Raw genomic sequence first — 18920 nt, 5'->3', positions numbered from 1 at the left:
CAGTCACATGTCTTTGAATAGGAGTTCAGTATTGGCTGGGAAACAAGTAGCAAAAGAAATACAGGAAGCATAGCACTGGACCGCTCATACCTTGGTTAGTAGTTTTCTTCTCTTAATGTTTATTTCTTTATTTTGAGAGAGACAGAGATAACGTGAGCAGGAAAGGGGCAGAAGGGGGGAGATAGCGAGGGAGAGAGGCGGGGGGGTGGGGGGGGATGGAGAGAGAATGAGAATCTCAAGCAGGCTCCATGCTCAGCACAGAGCCAGATACCGGGCTCAGTCCCACAACTGTGAGATCACGACCTGAGTCGAAATCAGGAGTTGGGCACTCAACCGACCTAGCCACCCACGCACACCTGTGGTTCCTTTCTACAATCTGCCTGCTACTGTTTACTTTTCAGCATTTTCAGATAGTTGAGAATTCAGTGGGAGACTGGGAGCATTGAACCTATTCCATTTGAATCAGAAACTCTCCATAAAATGTTCCTGAGTATTTAAAATTGTATCTCATTCATTTACCAAATTCCAATCAATATGTGATTAACTTATAGAGTCAATTTTAACAAAATGATGTAAAAGAATTATAAAATCCCAGGAATCAAAATTACCTTATGAGTCACTTAGGCCAACCCTTTACATTTAAAGAGTCCTTTTCACCTCAGACAATAGCTAATGATAGCTAAAATTGAGTATGCACCTGCCAGTGTATTAAGTTCCTGGCCTACAGTAACTCATTTAATTCTCACACAATTCCATTAAGTAAATATAACTGTTTTTTATTTAGCTCCGTCTCACTGGGAAAGAAAATAAAGTTTAGAAAACCTTTCTTCTCAAAATGCAGTCCTTGGTCCAGTCCCATTCTCATGACGTTGGGAACCTGTGAGGAATGCAGAATTTTAGGTTTCAATTCAGACTTTTGGAATCTGAATCTGCATTTTGAACAGAATCCCCCATATGATTCATTTGCACATTAACTTTTTTTTTTTTTTTGAAGCATTTGCTTAGAGAGGTTACAAATAACTTGATCAAGGTCACCCAGCATGTAAGTTGTAAAGCTAGGATAGAACTTGGTTGAATGACTTCAGAACCTGTGCTCTTAAATACCGTGCTGTCTTGCTGAATGATTATTTAGCCTGGGTGTGACAGCTCCAAAACTAATATAATGTTTCTACTGAGTGAAAAAAATGTTTTCTTGTGGCCTTTTCAGGTCATACTATACTGTGATATACTCCCTCTTCTACAGAATAACACTTTAAATATTTAAAGATAATTGTTATCTTCCTTTCCTGGATGGTTTTGTTTTTTTTTTCAAACTAAACACCCGCAAATCAGATTTTTTTCGTACAGCATGGTTTTAAGCTCTTTCACAAACTATAATCATATTTGTCTACATACCTCTTAAAAAATGATGCTATTTGGTGATCCAACAATTATGATTTCCTTTAATTTGATGTAAATAAGAGGTTACTTAATTTTGTATATAGCATGTATGTATTTATTAATGCCCACTATGTATATAAAAGAAATTTAAGTCAGTTATATGCTCTCAAAGAGTGTAGCATATATTTAGGAAGAGAGAATTAACCCATCTGAAAAATTGGAGAGCAATACCTATAAGTGTATGAAGTAGACTTTGAGGTTAAAGTCTCTCAAATTTGGACAAATCCCCAAACTTACAAAAATCTCTACAGCATGTAATGTGTAGAGACAGTTATAATAAAGGTGTTCTGTGCATATATTTGTGAAAAAAATTTCTTATTGACTAGAGTTCTTTGGAACCAATTTAGTTGATCAATTTTAGTTGTTCTGACTAGCATTTATTCACATGCAGATCCAAACATATACCAAATCCAACATTCAGTTCTTGAATATAGATATTATTTTCTAGGAAGAACCATGACTTTCTCATATTTCTTTATGTTCTCTTCTCCTCCATCAAAAGCAGAACTTGGGAACTTGGGTGACTTATTTTTCAACACCATCTCTCAAATTGTTTTTTAAAAAATTTTATTTTCACCCTAGGACATACCGCATTTTTTAGAGATTGCAAGAAAAGACAAATTATTTGAGATACAAAGATGCTAGACAGGTTCTCTCACTATCTTAGAGAAGATACAGAAATGACATTATATCCCAGAAAAATTGTAAGTTATATCATGGACATCAAGGATTACTTCTGAATATCTAAAATTGTCTTGAATTATGAAGTGTTGAAGGTTATGGGATAAAGACCATAATTACATGACTGAGAGGAAGGAGAAATGACCAGGTCAGTCATTAAAGACCTAAGCAAATCAATGGGCTTTGAAGAGTGAAAAGAATTAGAACAAGAATTGTTTTGCTTTGTTTTTTGTTTTGTTTTAAAGTACATTTAAGAAAAATTTATCTTTAAAAAGATACAGGGTAGAAAATTACACTGAACTAAATTTATTTTAGATTTATTACTAATTTATATGAGAGAAACTTTTTCCCTTATTTGAAATTAAGGTAAATTCTAGTTGAATAGCTGTCATAAACATTTGCTCTAATCCATGTACCCTGGAATAACTAAAAATTTGATGTAGGTGATGAAAGCTGGGCATGGAGTTGGAAGTCGTATATGTTTGAGTGAGCAATACCAGAAAATGTGCAGAATTACAGTATGACTTTGGCTAATGACACTTTCTATTACCGTTCATTTGGTCATTTCCCCTTTACAAAGCACTTAGGACACTGTGCTACCATAGAGGATCCAGAAGAAAAGGACTTAAGTTCCTGACTCAGGGAGCAGACTGGGGGACAAAAAAGATTTGAACTTTTCAGTTTAAAGACAGTTTTGCGGCAATGATTACTTCTAGATGTTGGATTAAATCTGTTTGTTTGTTTTTTCTAGACCTTGCCCAAAGTCAGGCAACATAATATGCTCACAATGATGTTCAGTGTTGTATGCTTCCCAGTGTGGCCTTTTTCTTGGTGCTGGCACTTGAAATAAATGTATATTTACAAGGCATTCTGGATAGCATAAGTTATTTTGCCTTTTGTCTCTGTGACCATAGGTAACAGTTAACCTCTTCCAGATGCAACACCTACAGGCAGCCTCCCTTGCAAGCAATTTACAGTCTCTCTGTGATAGCGCCAAACTCTATGACCCAGGCCAGGAGTACAGTGAGTTTGTCAAGGCCACAAATTCAACTGAAGAAGAAAAAGTTGATGGGTGAGAATTAATGTATAGATGAAATTATTTCAAAAGATAAAATAAGTTTCTATCTGGTATAAGTTGGTGTCTTTTCTAACAGCAGAATTTCTGAATTTTTTTAATATCCCGATGTAACTCATGTAAGACTAAAGCTTTTCAGTTTGACACAAGGCTCAGTTCTTTGAGATTTAGACATCCTCTGAGAGTGGCAAACCATGTCAATTTTGAATGCCCACACATTTAACAACCTCCATTTTCTGCAGTGGTTATACTAGAAACGTTTAACCATGACACGAATTATTAACCATACTTTTGCTCCTCTTTTCCATGTTTCAGCTGTAACAAGTTCAAGTGATTAATAAATTTTTTTCACATCTCCTTTAAGAAGCTGAACCCTTATAATGTTTATTCTTGATATTCACTTAGTTTAATTACTCTTCATTAAATCAACAGATTTTTCTGAAAATAGAATAAAATAGGCTGTTAATTAGTCATTCTCCTAAATGATGAATTTTATTTGGGTTTTTCTTAGGAATGTAAATAAGCAGTTAACAAATAGTCCTCACACTTCTGGATATGGACCCAGTGACTCGTTAGAAGATGTAGTGCGCCTTGCTGACCCCTCTAGTAAGATTGAAGAGGACAGATGCTCCAATAGTGCTGATGTAACAGGTAGCGTTTAACATTAAAGGGAGCTCTAATTTATGAAAGATCAAATTATTTAAATGTGATTATTAAATGAGTTGCAGCTCTGAAGTTTAAAAATCAGGCCTTGAATTATAACTCTGTGAGACCTTAGTCAAAGTTGTAAGCACTGTAGCTCTTTTTTTTTTTTTTTTTTTAATCTTTATTTTTGAGAGAGAGAGTGTGTGAGTGAGGGAGAAGCAGAGAGAGAGGGAGACAGAGGATCCAAAGCGGGTTCTGCACTGACAGCAGAGAGCCAGATCCAGGGCTCGAACTCATGAACTGTGACATCATAACCTCAGATGAAGTTGGATGCTTAACCCACTGAGCCACCCAGGCACCCCACACTGCAACTATCTTAAAGTCAATGGTTGATCACTGCTAAAGGAATTTGACTTGTCTCATTTCTGTAATGTCAGTATTTTGCCTGATGAAATCCTTCTGTAGCCAAGTTTGACTTTAAATATTCTTTTCTTGAAGGTCCTTCTTTTATAAGGTCATGGACATTTGGGATGTTTAGTGACTCTGAGAGCACTGGTGGAAGCAGTGAATCTAGATCTCTGGATTCTGAATCTATAAGTCCAGGTATGTAAGTATTTAAGTCTAGCAGAGAAAATTCAATGAAATACTCCTTTTGGGGGGATATATTTTAACTACACTATTTTTATAAGGAGCTGTGTCCTAGAGGAGTGTGTATATATACACGCACAGTTTAAAGAAAAATAAACAGATCCTCATGTGTTCACCACCCAGCCTATAAGAAATAAAATATTATCAGTATATGAGAAGGGCCCTGTGGACACCTCCTTGAAAACCTTGCCCTGTTGCCCACCAGAATAAGCCATCATCCTGAATTTTGTTAATAATTCTGTAGCTATTTTAAATGTGTTAGTGCCTGTATCTACTTGAGCTTTTCCCTCTTTGGAATGTTATACAGATGGAATTATATACTATTTTTTGTGTGTGACTTCTTTCATCTTTTTTTTTAAGATTCATGTTGATGTGAATAGCTGTATTTATTTCATACCATATCTTCTATAGTATACTATTCTGTGAACATAACTGTATTTTTTAGATTGCTTTGTAGTTAATTGCTAAGATGAACAATATAGTTAACACCACTTTTTGTGCCTATAGTTACTTAATTTTTATAAATGCACCTTAAAAGGTACTTTGATAAAGAGAATTCCATGCTCCTTAGAGAGGCAAGACAGATATTCTGAACTCTGCTTTAGTGGCTTTAACGAAGATAAGCCATAGGTAATACAGCTAACAGGAAAAGAAGGTGGCGTTTGAACCCATGAGATTTTTCCTTCAAACCCATGAGATTCTTACTTTGGCATTCTTTCTCCTCCACTCTTTTACCAAAGACTGCTCTAGTCCTATTCTTCCTGGCCCTTCTCCTAGGATCCTTGGCACTGTGGGAGATGTATTATAAGATTTAGCCTACCTCAAAAGTCCAAGATATTTTTTATAGTGTTCTACATATTACAGAAATTTTATTCATATAAATACATCTCTTGAGTTTAAATTTAGAAATAACTTCTATGCAGCATTGGGGTTTGTAGGCTTACTTTGTGTCTTCCTTTAAAACTAGCTCCATTCAGGCGGCACCCCGGAGATAAGAGCCTAAATACTTAACTAGATATTTCTAATTAGCTTTGTAAACACAAGATGGTTGTAGCTATCCCCAGAAATTAAGACCCAAACTAGGGCACACCCTAAATTATTTGGAATCCTACAAGACTTCATGTGATAAAGACAAAAATTTGTAAACTAGTCACAAGATAAATGGTAAAGACCTAGGGATGCCTGACCTGGGAATGAGGAAACCTGGGGACATGACAGCTGTCCTCACATATTGGAGTGTGAAGAGATTACAGGGACAGGGCTTGTCTGCTCCTTTAGGGAGAAGTGTGACCAGAGGCTGGGTTTCATAAGCGGGCAGACTGCTGCTCAAAAATGTAAGGAAACCATTTTACAGTTGGAATTGTTCTGAATGGAACATGTGACCCCATGATTTCTCAGTCGGTAAGAACACATTCAAAACAAAAACTAGATGACCACGTATCTCTTAAACATATTTCGAAAGGAATCTTTTGGAGGGAAAGATGTTGGTTTAAGTCATCTCTCAGCCCTAAGATCGTTAAGGCCTTGAGGTGAGTGAAATCTTCCACTTAGATATCGCCCTCTTTTTAATATCAGCAGGGAGCAGATAAACCTCGTTACCTAGTCCAGCTGCTCTGATACCTGCACAGTGTCCTTTGCTGACATGGCTTGTGTCCTGTGTTCTTACCTCCCTGCCAGGGATCTTTATTCCTGCTTCCCATTTCCCATCTTCCTGGGCAACATTAATGTGATCTTACTGTTGTGTTGCTGTAATCATAGATGTGTGTATGTTTTAGACAGCTTTAGGTTACACTGTATACATTTCTTTGTAACTCAATTCAACGAGTATTTAATGACAATTTACCATTGTGCCAGTATTCCTTGCCCTTGTAAAGCATACAGTGTCTAACACTTACTATCAGAAGTTGGCAGTAAGGTCTTACTGGAATGTATGATTCCTCAATTTTAAATTTATTTGGAAAAGTCAGGTTTGGTTGAATTTTCTGTTGTTCCTAGTAATAAATATCATAATTCCCTATATCCAAAGTCTGCGAATGGAAGCAGCTTTTTCTATTTCTGTTTGTTCTCTTGAGCAGAATAGTATGATTGTGTTATTCCAAAAATATTGTCCTTACCCATTTCTTAAATTCTACATTGGTCAGGTGATTGTATTCACAATTTTCTTTTAGGAGACTTTCATCGAAAACTTCCACGAACTCCATCCAGTGGAACCATGTCTTCTGCCGATGATTTAGATGAGAGAGAGCCACCTTCCCCTTCAGAAGCTGGTATTGCTTTAATGTGAATCAAGTACCCACTAAACCCTTTGAGTCAGCAGCACTGCATGATATTAGGAAAATAGTATAAAGAATTACTTTGCTGTGTGTTAAGAGACATAATAATGACTTAAATATATCCCCCAAAATTATGTAAAGTATGGGTTAATAATGTACTAGTGAAATGTTACAAATAAAAATAAAAGAATAAGCAACAAAACTAACTCTAAAATGTATTTGATGCCAAAATAGGCTAGTTATTTTGATCTTTTATAAAACAAATACAGTGACTGAACTGTTAAAAGGTTGCAATGCATGAGAAACTCAGAAAAAGTCTCTTTAAAAGAAAGAGTGGAAGAAGCTAGGCAGAAAAAGTAAATACATTCTTGAGGACAAGGAAAGTTATAGAGGTTGACAGATACAAAATATATCAGTTACCTTAATGACTTGAATTAGACTCATATAAATAAGTTTTGCACATTTGAAAACTTGATATACCTTTTTGGGCATCATTAACTAAAATAATATGGAACATCTGACCTCTGGTAGGGTATTGATACAGAACTAGCTAGTATTATCTGTAATTTTATAATGAATTAAGAATAAGTAGCTTGGGGTGCCTGGGTGGCTCATTCGGTTAAGCGTCCGACTTCAGCTCAGGTCATGATCTCGCAGTCCATGAGTTCGAGCCCTGCATTGGGTTCTGTGCTGACAGCTCAGAGCCTGGAGCCTGCTTTGAATTCTTTGTCTCCCTCTCTCTCTGCCCCTCCCCTGCTCATGCTCTGTCTTTCTCTGTCTCAAAAATAAATAAAAACATTAAAAAAAAAAAGAGTAGCTTTATCTTCAATGCAAATAATACTGACAAACTGGTCTCATACAGCTAGTTTTCTTTCTTTCAAGCTTTTATAGGGGCATTTTCTAAGAATGTAATGCCACCTCCATAACACCCTTCCAGGTGCTATAAAGAGTATATTAATAACAGTGTAGATTTACTGATACTGAAAACATTATGCCATGCTATATTAGAAGTATCTTACTGGTTTGGTCATGATTTTTACCCATTGCTCAAATATTTAATAAATGTTTACCTTGAAGAGATCTATAAATTGAATGTTTATTTTGATGTTACAGACTCAAATTAACAGCTTTTTGTAATGCATGAATTATTACAAGGTCTAAAGATTTTTTAAAACTTAGTATCATGTGTTATAATTTTTATGCCATTTTATAATTCTTATACTAATTTATCTCTGTTTCAAGGACCCAACTCCCTTGGAACATTTAAGAAAACATTGATGTCAAAGGCAGCTCTCACTCACAAGTTTCGAAAATTAAGGTCCCCCACAAAATGTAGGGATTGTGAAGGCATTGTAGTATTCCAAGGTGTTGAATGTGAAGAGGTAAGACATTTCTGGAATTACATTAGCTCCTTTATGCTCTTTTCTGTATACTTTTTTGTTGCTAATTTTATTGATTGAGATCTCTTGCAGGTATATTTTTAAGAAATTAAACTATAGTGTACTTTCTGTAATTTTATATTTCATTCAGATATTGAGTGTATTTCAAACACCAGTACCTTTTAAACTCTTTTTTGTTATGTTACCACTCTACCTAGTTTGCTCTGTTGTTCACAGCTTTAAAGTGAGTGAACCATGTTTTAACTGTTATTTTCTTGTAGTGTCTCCTTGTTTGTCACCGAAAGTGTTTGGAAAATTTAGTCATCATTTGTGGTCATCAGAAACTTCCAGGGAAAATACACTTATTTGGAGCAGAATTCACACAAGTTGCAAAAAAGGAATCAGATGGCATCCCATTTATACTCAAAATATGTGCTTCAGAGATTGAACACAGAGCCTTGTGTCTACAGGTACATTGTAACTCTTAAAATTAAGTTTAAAAACACAAATCCCTATGTGATTTGTTCTAATGGTGAGACTTTAAAGGAAAACAGTGCTCTCAATTTTTAATAAGGAACTGAATTTATTCAGATTAATTTGGAAAATACCTCACTTGGCCCTAGTTTTTTTTCCTTAATTATTAAGAAAAATTGAAATAGACACATCAGATATATTTATATGTCTTCATTTAACCATTGATACTAAAGGAGAATTTTGCCCAATTTTTCCATTTTCTTAAGGGAATTTATCGTGTATGTGGAAACAAAATAAAAACTGAAAAACTGTGTCAAGCCTTGGAAAATGGAATGCACTTGGTAGACATTTCAGAATTTAGTTCACATGACATCTGTGACGTCTTGAAATTATACCTTCGACAGGTAACGTTTTCATCCTTGAAAAGTACCATTAAACAGAAAGAAAAAATATGACTTGTGTTTTGCTGATAACATTTACTACACATATATTTTCATTGACATAGACTATATTGATGTGTCTCTAATTGTACAGATCAAAGAGCATATAAAATACATATATAGTTTAAAGACCAATAATAATCAAAACATTCATTTTCCATCACCTCACTTAAGGAAATAGAACATCACCCTGTAGAAGGCTCCTGTGTGCCCTTCTCCAGTTGTGGTGCTCAACTCGGCCCCTGGGCTCTTTTCTAACCTTGTTAATACCTCCTTCTCTTTTCCTAATAGTTTTAATACCTGTTGTATGTTCCTACACAGTGTGTCGTTAATGTGTCATTGAGGACTGAGAGGTAATGAGTTTAGGTAACTGAGAGGAAAGCATAAATCTAGCTGTGTAAGCAAAGGCCATAGTCCAACTTTACCTTCACTGATATTCTCACATAGCTAATGTGGGAGGCCAGTGGGCAAGATCATGAGTGCATCCTGGGAACATGAAGTTCAGTGTATCTGGGGCATCTGCAGGGCTTTCAAATAAGCTGAGTACTGGAGATTTAGCAGGAATATGGTCAGGGGTGGGCTGCTCTGTATTTTTTCTTTTTATGCTCACTGTTGAATCTGGGGCTTTTAGGAGTAGATCCAAAGAAAACACTCCTGTGGGGTAAAGTAATAATTGGCTTTAGTGGCTTCAGGCAGCAGTTCATGGAGCAGTTGTAGAAGCAATCAGCACATTGTTATGATGAGCCAAATACAAAAAAGATACGGGTCAAGTGTGGCTGCATTCTGTCCTTGGGTGAAAATGAAGAGAGAGTCACAGAGAGCAGAGCAGTGATGGTCTTGGCCATGTCCATCTCTGGAGTTTTGTTCTGCATCTAGATCCTTTTTAATTATTGTGAATATCTGTCATCCTAGGATCTCCCTTCACCTTCTCCTCTCTGAGGGGGACACCTGTCTTCTGTGTCTTGTCTTCCTATTCATGGTTTATGTTCCTGTTTTGGTCATGCCATCCTTGAGCAAGGTGGAATAAGAGTAGATTCTTGAAATCTTATTTATCTGTAAATGTCTTTATTCTGCTTTCTTAAATGGGATGAAAGAGTATGGATAGTATGGAAGGTTATAGTATCTTACTCTAGAAATTCTTTTCCTTCACAATTTTGGAGACTTTTTTTTGAGACATTTTTTATTCTCCTTGAAGCCTGAAATCTTTCTCATTTCTGATTTTTTGTATGAGGGCTGTTGTTTTCTCTTTGAAAGCTTGTCAAATCTTCTTTTCTCCCCATTGTTTTAAAATTTCAGAACCTTGATGCCTTGATGCATGTGTCTTCTCCTCTGTCCTTCCAGGAACCCCACAAGCTCTGTCCTCCTTGCCCTTTTGTTCTTGGGACTAATTTTGTTGCTCATTTCCTCCTGTCTGTTTTCTCTGTATTTTCTTTCTGGAACTTAAATGTGTATACCTGACACCTTATACTGGTTCTCTAGTTCCCTCATCTTCTCTCTGTTTTGTTTTTGTTTTAACACTTTTTAAAAAGATTTCCTCGGTTTTATTTTCCACATCTACTTTGATCTATTTCATTTCTGAGATCATGGTTTAATTTCCAATAACTTGGCTGTCTGTTCCTTTTACAGCATCCTTTTTTAATGAATGTAATATTTTATTTATCTGAGATATTCACAGCTTTTTTCTAAAAAGGATTCTTTGCTTAGCCTTCAGCACTATTCAGTAGGAATATAATGTGAGCCCTATATATAATAGTAAAATTTCTAGGAGCCACATAAAAAGGTGAAGTTAATTTTCATACTTAACATACTGAAATATCATCTGAACATCTAATCAGTATTTTTAAATTATTAGAAGGAAAGGTTACTGAGTCTTTGAATTCTGGTGTGTATTTTTCATATAGAGTACATGTCGTTTAACCACATTTCCAGTGCTCAGTAGCCCTGTGTGGCTAGTGATTGCAATATTGCCAGTTCTAGACCTTCATTTGGTTTTTTTGAAACTTATTTTTAAATTCTGTCTTCTGTGGTTGTCTACTTGAAATGGAAGAATTGGAAATTGAAGTCTCTTTGGAAGTTTTTGAATACGTGAAGGCTTTAAAGATTCTGAGCTTTAGTGTCATCTAGAAGGGCTATTTGGGAAACACCTGATGTCTGTATCTCTAGGTCTGTGCTCTCAGGCTGGCTTCATACCCCACAGAAGGGTCTTTCCCTGCCTATAGGTGTGGTGCCAGAACTCTGTGAGCCAATTTGGGTAAGAAGACCCCATGGTCTCTGCCTCAGCATGCATACAATCACTAAATCCCTATTTTTAGAAGTTGACCACCTGTTGTTTGTGCTTGACTTTGCCCATCCAGAAGCCCTCTCTTCTACACTGCCCAGAGAAAAAAAATTCTCACACTTCTGGGGAAGAGGTTGGTCAGAAGCATGTTGCTGAGACAAGGATCTGGATATCTAATACTTCTTAAATAGTCCACCGTTCTCCAGGATCAGAGTACCTAGTGCTGACAGTTCCTGAGTCTCCTATAAATTGTGTTGTTTCTCATTTCACCTTTCTCAGGACTGCTGTCATTACTTATTTATCTGCTCTTCAGTGGTGAAATGTTGCTTTTATCTACATTCCTTTTCTGCTAGTCTTGTGGGCTTAACTGTGTTTTAGTGGGGTTGCAGAGGGCAAGAAACTAGGTACAAATGTTGGATCCATCATGTTAGCCCACAAAACTATTTATATTTCTTTTTACAGGATGTTCACATTTGCAGAATTCAGCTGAGAAATGGAGACAGAGTACCTCTGAATGACTTTTAATCTCACAATGAATCATCCTTTATCTCTCCTAGCCAGTCAGGGAGAGGAAATAAACGGAGTCCAGTACTATTCCGTCTCAGGAATACTGTGGGACCAACACTTTAGTGTGGGGAAACTATTCAATTCTTACAGTATTAGAAAGCAGTCTTCATTTTACTTATATATGGGAAATTTGAAACCTCAAGAGGCTAAGTGACCTCCTTTAGATCCCAGAGTAGTAGGGGTAAAAATTAATGTCAAGGCTTCTCCTCCAACAGGGGAGATCGGAGAGGTGGGTGCCAACCTCACCACAGATAGTGTAGGACACCAGCTAGCCAGAGATATGCTGTTTCCATTGCTGAGCAGTGTAAACGTTGGAATCAGTTATGCCGGTAGGGAGATCATGCCCCTTGATAGTTTGAGAGAGGAACTTTTCTTCAACCCACTTAGGGCAATTCAAATTGTTCTTAAAAATTAGATAAAATGTTGACAGTGTCTTTCTTGTAAGCCATATTGTCTTATGCTGGTCTTCAGTCTGGCCAAAGTAAAACACAAGGACCCTGTATTATTTTGTTCTCTGTCTACCCCATACCAATAAAATTCAGAATATAAACTTTTTCTAGTTAATGTTATTAATATGACTTTTAATATGGTTTTAATAAAACAGCTCTAGATCTTGCTAACTTTGGGGCAGTCATGAATGTAATTGGTATAGGGTACAGCAGAGTTTTAAATTCCCGTCATGCAGCTTTACGTTTTAAAAAAGTTTTACTGATTATCAATTAACTCATATTTAATATAGATATAATTTTTGGCGATGTCAGATTCACCTTATAGATCGCATCGGTAACAAACGTATACATTTATAATGAGGATTAACCTTAAATCTTGTGAATCGTAATGGACATGCTAAATCACTCAGTAGCTAGTCAGTAAATTATTAATGGGGGAAAAATGGACAGATTGATATTCCTAATGTAATCTTATTTCTTTAGCTCCCAGAACCATTCATTTTATTCAGATTGTACAAAGAATTTATAGACCTTGCAAAAGAGATCCAACATGTAAATGAAGAACAGGAGTCAAAAAAGGATAACTCCGAGGACAAAAAATGGCCAAGTATATGTATAGAAATAAACCGAATTCTTATAAAAAGCAAGGACCTCCTAAGACAACTGCCAGTGTCAAATTTTAACAGTCTTCATTACCTCATAGTTCATCTTAAGCGGTAAGAATTTTGTGTAAGACAAGCATTCATTAGTGGGTGGAAATCAGTGTTTTCGTTTTGCTTTTTTTGGTTTTTTAAAAATTGTAGCAAAATACACATAAATTGACCGTCTTAACCACTTTTAAGTGTATGGTTCAGTAGTATTAAGTGCATTCATGTTGTTGTGATGTTTTTAAAAGGAACATTTTCTTTCTAATATGTGTTAGGGAAAGGGAGACATTGAGTATATGTTCTTACAGCTAACATCCTTCCTTCAGTTGCCTCCTATGTGCCAGGCTCTTGCTGGGAAAATAAGTTTGAGAATGTAAGGTTTCTGTCACCTGTTGTGCTTGTCAGCCTCGGGGCAGACCTGCAGACAAGTGCAGTTGCAGCACGGTTCTTGTTCTAAGGGAGCCGTGCACAGCATGCAAAGGAACATGGGGGATTGGAAGGTCGTGAATCAGAGAAGGTAGCCCTTAGCCAGATGTGAAGAACTGGGTGGTGGTTTGGTGACCAAGAATCTGAAAAGGCATTCCGGGTAGGAGGTAACAGACACAGAGACACGAGATAAGTTTGCATTTGGGAAGTATAGATAATTCAGTTAGGCTAGGACAAAGCAAGCAGTAGCTTGAAGTGAGTTAGGTAGAGGCCTGATAAAGTCATACATACCTGCCAGATGAGTTGACTGTCTTCCTTCTGTACCTACTGAAGAATTTTGATCCAGGAATTTAACATGTTTGGATTTGCTTGTTAGGTCTTTCTGGCAGCCATATGGAGAATGAGTTGGAGGGGGTCCTCTACTGCAGTTCAGAACTTCTTGGGTAGTCTAGAAGTGAAAGGTGTGGAGAGCTTGAAACAAGGCAGTAGAGCAGAGAGATCTTTAGGAGGCAGAATCAGAAGACTAGCTGTGGCAGTGAGAGAGAAATCGACAATGTTTAACTTTCCAGCATAAACACCTGGAGGATGTGCTATATACTAAGATGGGAGCAGCTCTTAGGGTTTTTTTGCTTCTGCTTTTCTGCTGGTAAAACTTTAGTAGTTCTTTCTACTTAATTAAATTTGATCCAATACTGTGAAACCCAATTTTCTGTGTGGTCAATATCTAATCAAATAAATATATCCTTTTTCTAGACTTGTACCACCCATTTTTCCTCCACCCTTCCCAACCCATAGTAAACTACCATCAAGGAAATCTAATAGGCGAATCTTATACAGTTTTCTGTGTTCTATTTCACAGAGTCGTGGATCATGCAGAAGAAAACAAAATGAACTCCAAAAATTTGGGGGTGATATTTGGCCCAAGTCTCATTAGGCCAAGGCCCACAACAGCACCTGTCACCATCTCCTCTCTTGCTGAATACTCAAATCAAGCACGGTTGGTAGAGTTCCTCATTACTTACTCACAGAAGATCTTCGATGGGTCCCTGCAGCCACAAGATGTAGTTGTGTGTAGTATAGGTGGTGTTGCATCTCATGTTGATCAAGGCTGTCTTCCAAAGCCTCTATTGTCACCAGAAGAAAGAGACCCAGAACATTCTACGAAGCCACTGTTTTTCTCTTCAAAGGAAGTGAGTTTTGACCTTTATGGAATTGTGTTGGAAATTTGTAATGTTTGTATTAGTAAGTTAAAAATCTTTGAATTGTTTTAAGGTGTGTTTTACTTCTTACATTTAAAATTCTTCTCCATCAACAGGATATGCATACTGTGGGTAGTGAAACCAAAAGTTTTGAGCCAGCTACATCATTTGAGGAATCAGAACGAAAGCAAAACGCATTAGAAAAATGTGATGCATGTCTCACCGGTGAGTGGCCATGTAAAATACATGTTTGCTGACTTAAAACTGTGCCAGTTAGCTATGTCTAAAAGCCAAAATGAGTGAAGTCAAAAGAAATCAGAGAAAGAAATTTCATTAGTAAATGGATCTTTACTGGCCATTAAAAAGTTGCTCTATACTATACCTTACATTTGAATGAATGTCATTCTTTACAATAAGACATCTTGGAATTCATAGTCGTTTTTGTTCCCTTTCCAAAAAGTTCTTTTTCATTTTTGCCTTCAAGTAAAGTCAAGGCAGAAATGTGTTGAACAGTATGAATTATCATACAATCTGTTAGTATATAGAGTATTGTATTGACCTAACTGCTCATACCAAGTCAACTAGAATCCTAAAATTAAAAATAGACTCTTAAAACTCCTAAAACTTTTTTCAAGTGCTTTTACCTGTCACCTTTCATGTATTAAGCATAAATATGTGTATATCTTTTTTTATTTACTTGACTACAGTCAATTTATTCACTGTATGATAAGTTTAGTTGCAGGGGTTAGCTGTCAAGCTGGTGAAAGGCTTCCATTTGTTACTATAATTCGATGTATCACCAGAGCTAACTTCCAGGTTTTAAAAACGTAGTGATACACATTAAATTTGATGTGTAATCCTGTATCAATGATCATAGTCTGACAGAATCTAAAAGGTAAGGAAGCTAACATTCATTAAGTATTTGCCTGCTCTGTGCTAAGCACTGTGATTATTGTTCGATTCCGTATATCTGAGTTGATCTTCATAACAATTCTGTGCTGTAAGGTAGGTAGTACCAGCCCCATGTGACTCATAGACTAATAGTCTGAGGGTGGTTAAATAAAGTCAAAGGTCATGCCCCCAATAAATTGTTGAGTCAGTATTTGAACTTATATCTGTGCTTATTTCACTCTTGTGATCTAGGGCTCCCAATTAGGAACAGCAGTTTTCATAAATGTCCTTTTTTTGAAAGCATATTACATATCAGAAAATTGTGAACACTTTTCATGATTACATCATTTAGGCCACACATCATCATAGATACAATTATGATTTTTTTTTCTTGGTAGATGAAGACAGGGACAGTGACATTGCCTTGCCCAGTGCAAAAGCGGTAGAGCTGAGCTAAACCCAGCACGTGGGCCTCAGAGTATGCACTCTTACCCATTACACGATAAGTTTGTCCCTCGGAACTTAAGGAACATATTTTAGTTGGTGCCCATAGCCCGACCACAACCGCTCAGTTCCCTTAGAGTGGTCCTTAAATGTGGGGAAGGACCTGGAAAAGAAACACGAGACAGCATTGCCCTGGAAGCCCAGGGGAGACAGGTCAGTGGTGTCAGGTAAGGAGGAAGGTCAGCTGAGATGAAAACTGACCAGTGATTCTGATGGCCTCCTGTCTGCAAAGCTCTGCCTAAGAGATGTGGGGGGAGGGCCTGGCAACGGGAAAGGACTGCCTGCTGTGCTCAGGGCAGCTGAAGTTCAAAGCCAGAATGGTGCCGAGGCACAGACTTGTTTGATGTTTTCCAGCAGTAAAGAGGAGCCATGAGCAGAGGGCTGGAATTTTCCAGGAATGGGAATTTTTCGGGGGAGACACTGCAAAAAAGGACAAGGTTTGAAGGAGCTGAGCATTCTAGTTTGAGAAAACGTGGGCCACGGGTCCAGACTGTAGGAGAGAGGAGAAAGTAAGCCTGGGGGTAAACAGTAAATGGGGAGAATGGTGTTGCCTTTACCAAAAACAGAACAATTCAACCTTAATGGGACAGGACGAATGTTATAGTGCATTTATTAGTTGATCAGATAAGAAGGGGCATCTAAGGCATCTAATAGGATATGTTCTCACTGTGGGTTGAATGTAACTGAAAATAGCAGATTGAGCTCTGGATAGATAATTGAGAATAACTTGGAAAAATACATAAGACTTTTGCTGTTTTGATTGGCTCTTCATCTATAAATCATTCAGACTCTCTTGTTAACCACATGCCATGAAATTTGATTTTTAAATAAATCTTTTCCTTTTTTAGACAACAAAGTGGGTTTGCTTATAGACCTAGAGCTTGAATCAGCATCACAGAAGATGGACGATGTTTGTAAAACCTCCAAGCCACTTAATCTGAAATCAGATAGGGAAGCAAACAGTGTTGAAAGGCATGCTCCAAGGACCAAGATGAGACCTGTAAGTTTGCCTGTAGATAGACTACTTCTTCTGGCAAGCCCTCCAAATGAGAGAAATGGCAGAAATATGGGGACTGTAAATTCCGACAAGTTTTGCAGGAATCCTACCTTTGAAGGAGTTAGTAAGAAAGATACTCCTGTTGGTTGTTCCAAATTGGATGGCTCTGAGCAGTCAACTCTACAAAGCCCTTGGGAGCAACAATGGGAACAAAATGGCCTAACTGTAAAGACTGCAGTGACTGTGCCCAGTGCACTCCAGGACAGAGGACTGACAACGAGCCCCAGGATCACTGGGGGCCACCCAGTCAGTGCCGCCCAGCCCAGTAAGCCATACTCAGAATCAGTGAGGCCAGTGAGACAGGTGTCTGGGAGACGGTCCTCTGATTCCTGTCCTCCTGCTCCTGTCCGAGCGCCCAGAACACTGCAGCCGCAGCATTGGACAACGTTTTATAAACCACGTGCTCCCATGGGTGGTATGAAAGGGGATGAGGAGAAAGCTGCAGCACCCTCCCCAGCACCGCCTCCCAGCACAACTCCCACCCCCCAGGGGCACGCGCTAAGAACAGTGCCAGACTCTGAAAACGCTCCAGCTGCCCCCACACAGCCCACCAGGAAGCCTAAAGAGAGCCCTGAGGAGCGGGACTTGCCTGATGTGCCGCCAGCATGTCAGAGACCAAGGCTAAAACGAATGCAACAATTCGAAGACCTTGAAGATGAAATCCCACAGTTTGTGTAGGGTTGTCAGAATTCAGCTTTTCTCTTTTTGTTGTTTTGTTTTGTGGTATTATGTTTTGTGAAAGAAACTTTTGACAGGGCCCCTTTTGTATAGTATGCCAAATCATGGATTTTGCTATTTGTCGTCATATTACATTATACTGTGTTGGTTATGTTGAATGGTAGATTGTTTTGATAGGGCCCCATCTGTGCCTCACTGGAATTATATGTATTTTTAAAGTTGTGAATAAATAGGTGGACTCATGTTTTTTAAAGTTCAGTTGATTTTTCCCATAAAATGGTTCATTTAAATGCATCCCTAATATATGATATAGTTCTCAACTAACAGGTGCAATTGGGGAAAATCAGCTTTATTTTTTGAAGTGAAACTATGTTGCTTATTTATAAAAGAAATATTTCTGAATGCAAGTGCCTGAAAGATCTTTGTTTGGTAGGATTGTTTTGTTCACACAATTTTATAGTGTGTCTTCGACCATTTGTATGGTATATATGTAACCTTTTATTTTTCAGTTGGCAGTTCACTTTTTAATATTTACATAATGGCCAAAAGGCTTGCAAATCTCTATTTAATTGCATTTTGGTTAATTGTCAGATTTTCCATGTGGTAGTCAATTGAATTGTACAAAGAAAGTGCACTTAAGCTTGTTTCTAAATTACATAGTTCAGCTATGCCTTATTTGGCTTTAGATGGTTTTAATACATTTAATATTTTTTTTTACCTCTTGGCTTTGTTCTGCATAAACTTTTGTTGTTCAACAGTTCTGAACCTTTTGGTATTTTATATAATGGTCCAAAAATGTTTTAAAATTCAATGCATTTCCTCTTCATATTGTCTGTTTTTTTTTTTTTTTTAAACCACTCCTTTGGTATGAAATGTTTTCACTTTTAAGTAATTCTATGTACTTTTTCTACCAGGACTTTTAACCGTTGACGATGTATGTTTCATACAAATCATGCAGAGATTTATTTAAGTTGATTCTAAGAGTATAGTTCGATAAGGATCATTGTTTGGAACTTGAGAGAAGGTGTAGATGATTGGACAGATGTATTTCATTTATCAAATTCTCAGTTTTTAGAACTAGTACAGTCCTGTTATTTTCTGGGTTTCATTATTTTGCCTAAAATAGGGTATAAAAGGGACTAAAAAAGTAAAATAGCCTCTTTTCCTAT

General features: G+C 37.2%; 1 protein-coding gene across 5 annotated transcripts in view; it reads left to right on the top strand.

Moving 5' to 3' along the window:
* The window catches only part of ARHGAP29 (Rho GTPase activating protein 29), a 66545-nt gene extending 48536 nt beyond the window's left edge, over positions 1 to 18009 (top strand). For all 5 annotated transcript variants that reach the window (XM_043575616.1, XM_043575613.1, XM_043575615.1 and 2 more), the window contains 11 exons: positions 3036 to 3193; positions 3708 to 3847; positions 4340 to 4444; positions 6658 to 6756; positions 8005 to 8144; positions 8423 to 8611; positions 8882 to 9019; positions 12833 to 13065; positions 14282 to 14612; positions 14738 to 14846; positions 16865 to 18009. In XM_043575616.1, coding sequence (XP_043431551.1) covers positions 3036 to 3193; positions 3708 to 3847; positions 4340 to 4444; positions 6658 to 6756; positions 8005 to 8144; positions 8423 to 8611; positions 8882 to 9019; positions 12833 to 13065; positions 14282 to 14612; positions 14738 to 14846; positions 16865 to 17751 — 2529 coding nt within the window. In that variant the 3' untranslated portion in view covers positions 17752 to 18009. The remainder of the gene's footprint in view (positions 1 to 3035; positions 3194 to 3707; positions 3848 to 4339; positions 4445 to 6657; positions 6757 to 8004; positions 8145 to 8422; positions 8612 to 8881; positions 9020 to 12832; positions 13066 to 14281; positions 14613 to 14737; positions 14847 to 16864) is intronic.
* Positions 18010 to 18920: the final 911 nt, after the last annotated feature.

Source organism: Prionailurus bengalensis, chromosome C1 (genome assembly GCF_016509475.1).
Source record: "Prionailurus bengalensis isolate Pbe53 chromosome C1, Fcat_Pben_1.1_paternal_pri, whole genome shotgun sequence".
Taxonomy (NCBI): domain Eukaryota; kingdom Metazoa; phylum Chordata; class Mammalia; order Carnivora; family Felidae; genus Prionailurus; species Prionailurus bengalensis.
The sequence above is the reverse complement of the archived record's forward strand: the minus strand, read 5'-3'. Positions and strand labels throughout refer to the sequence as shown.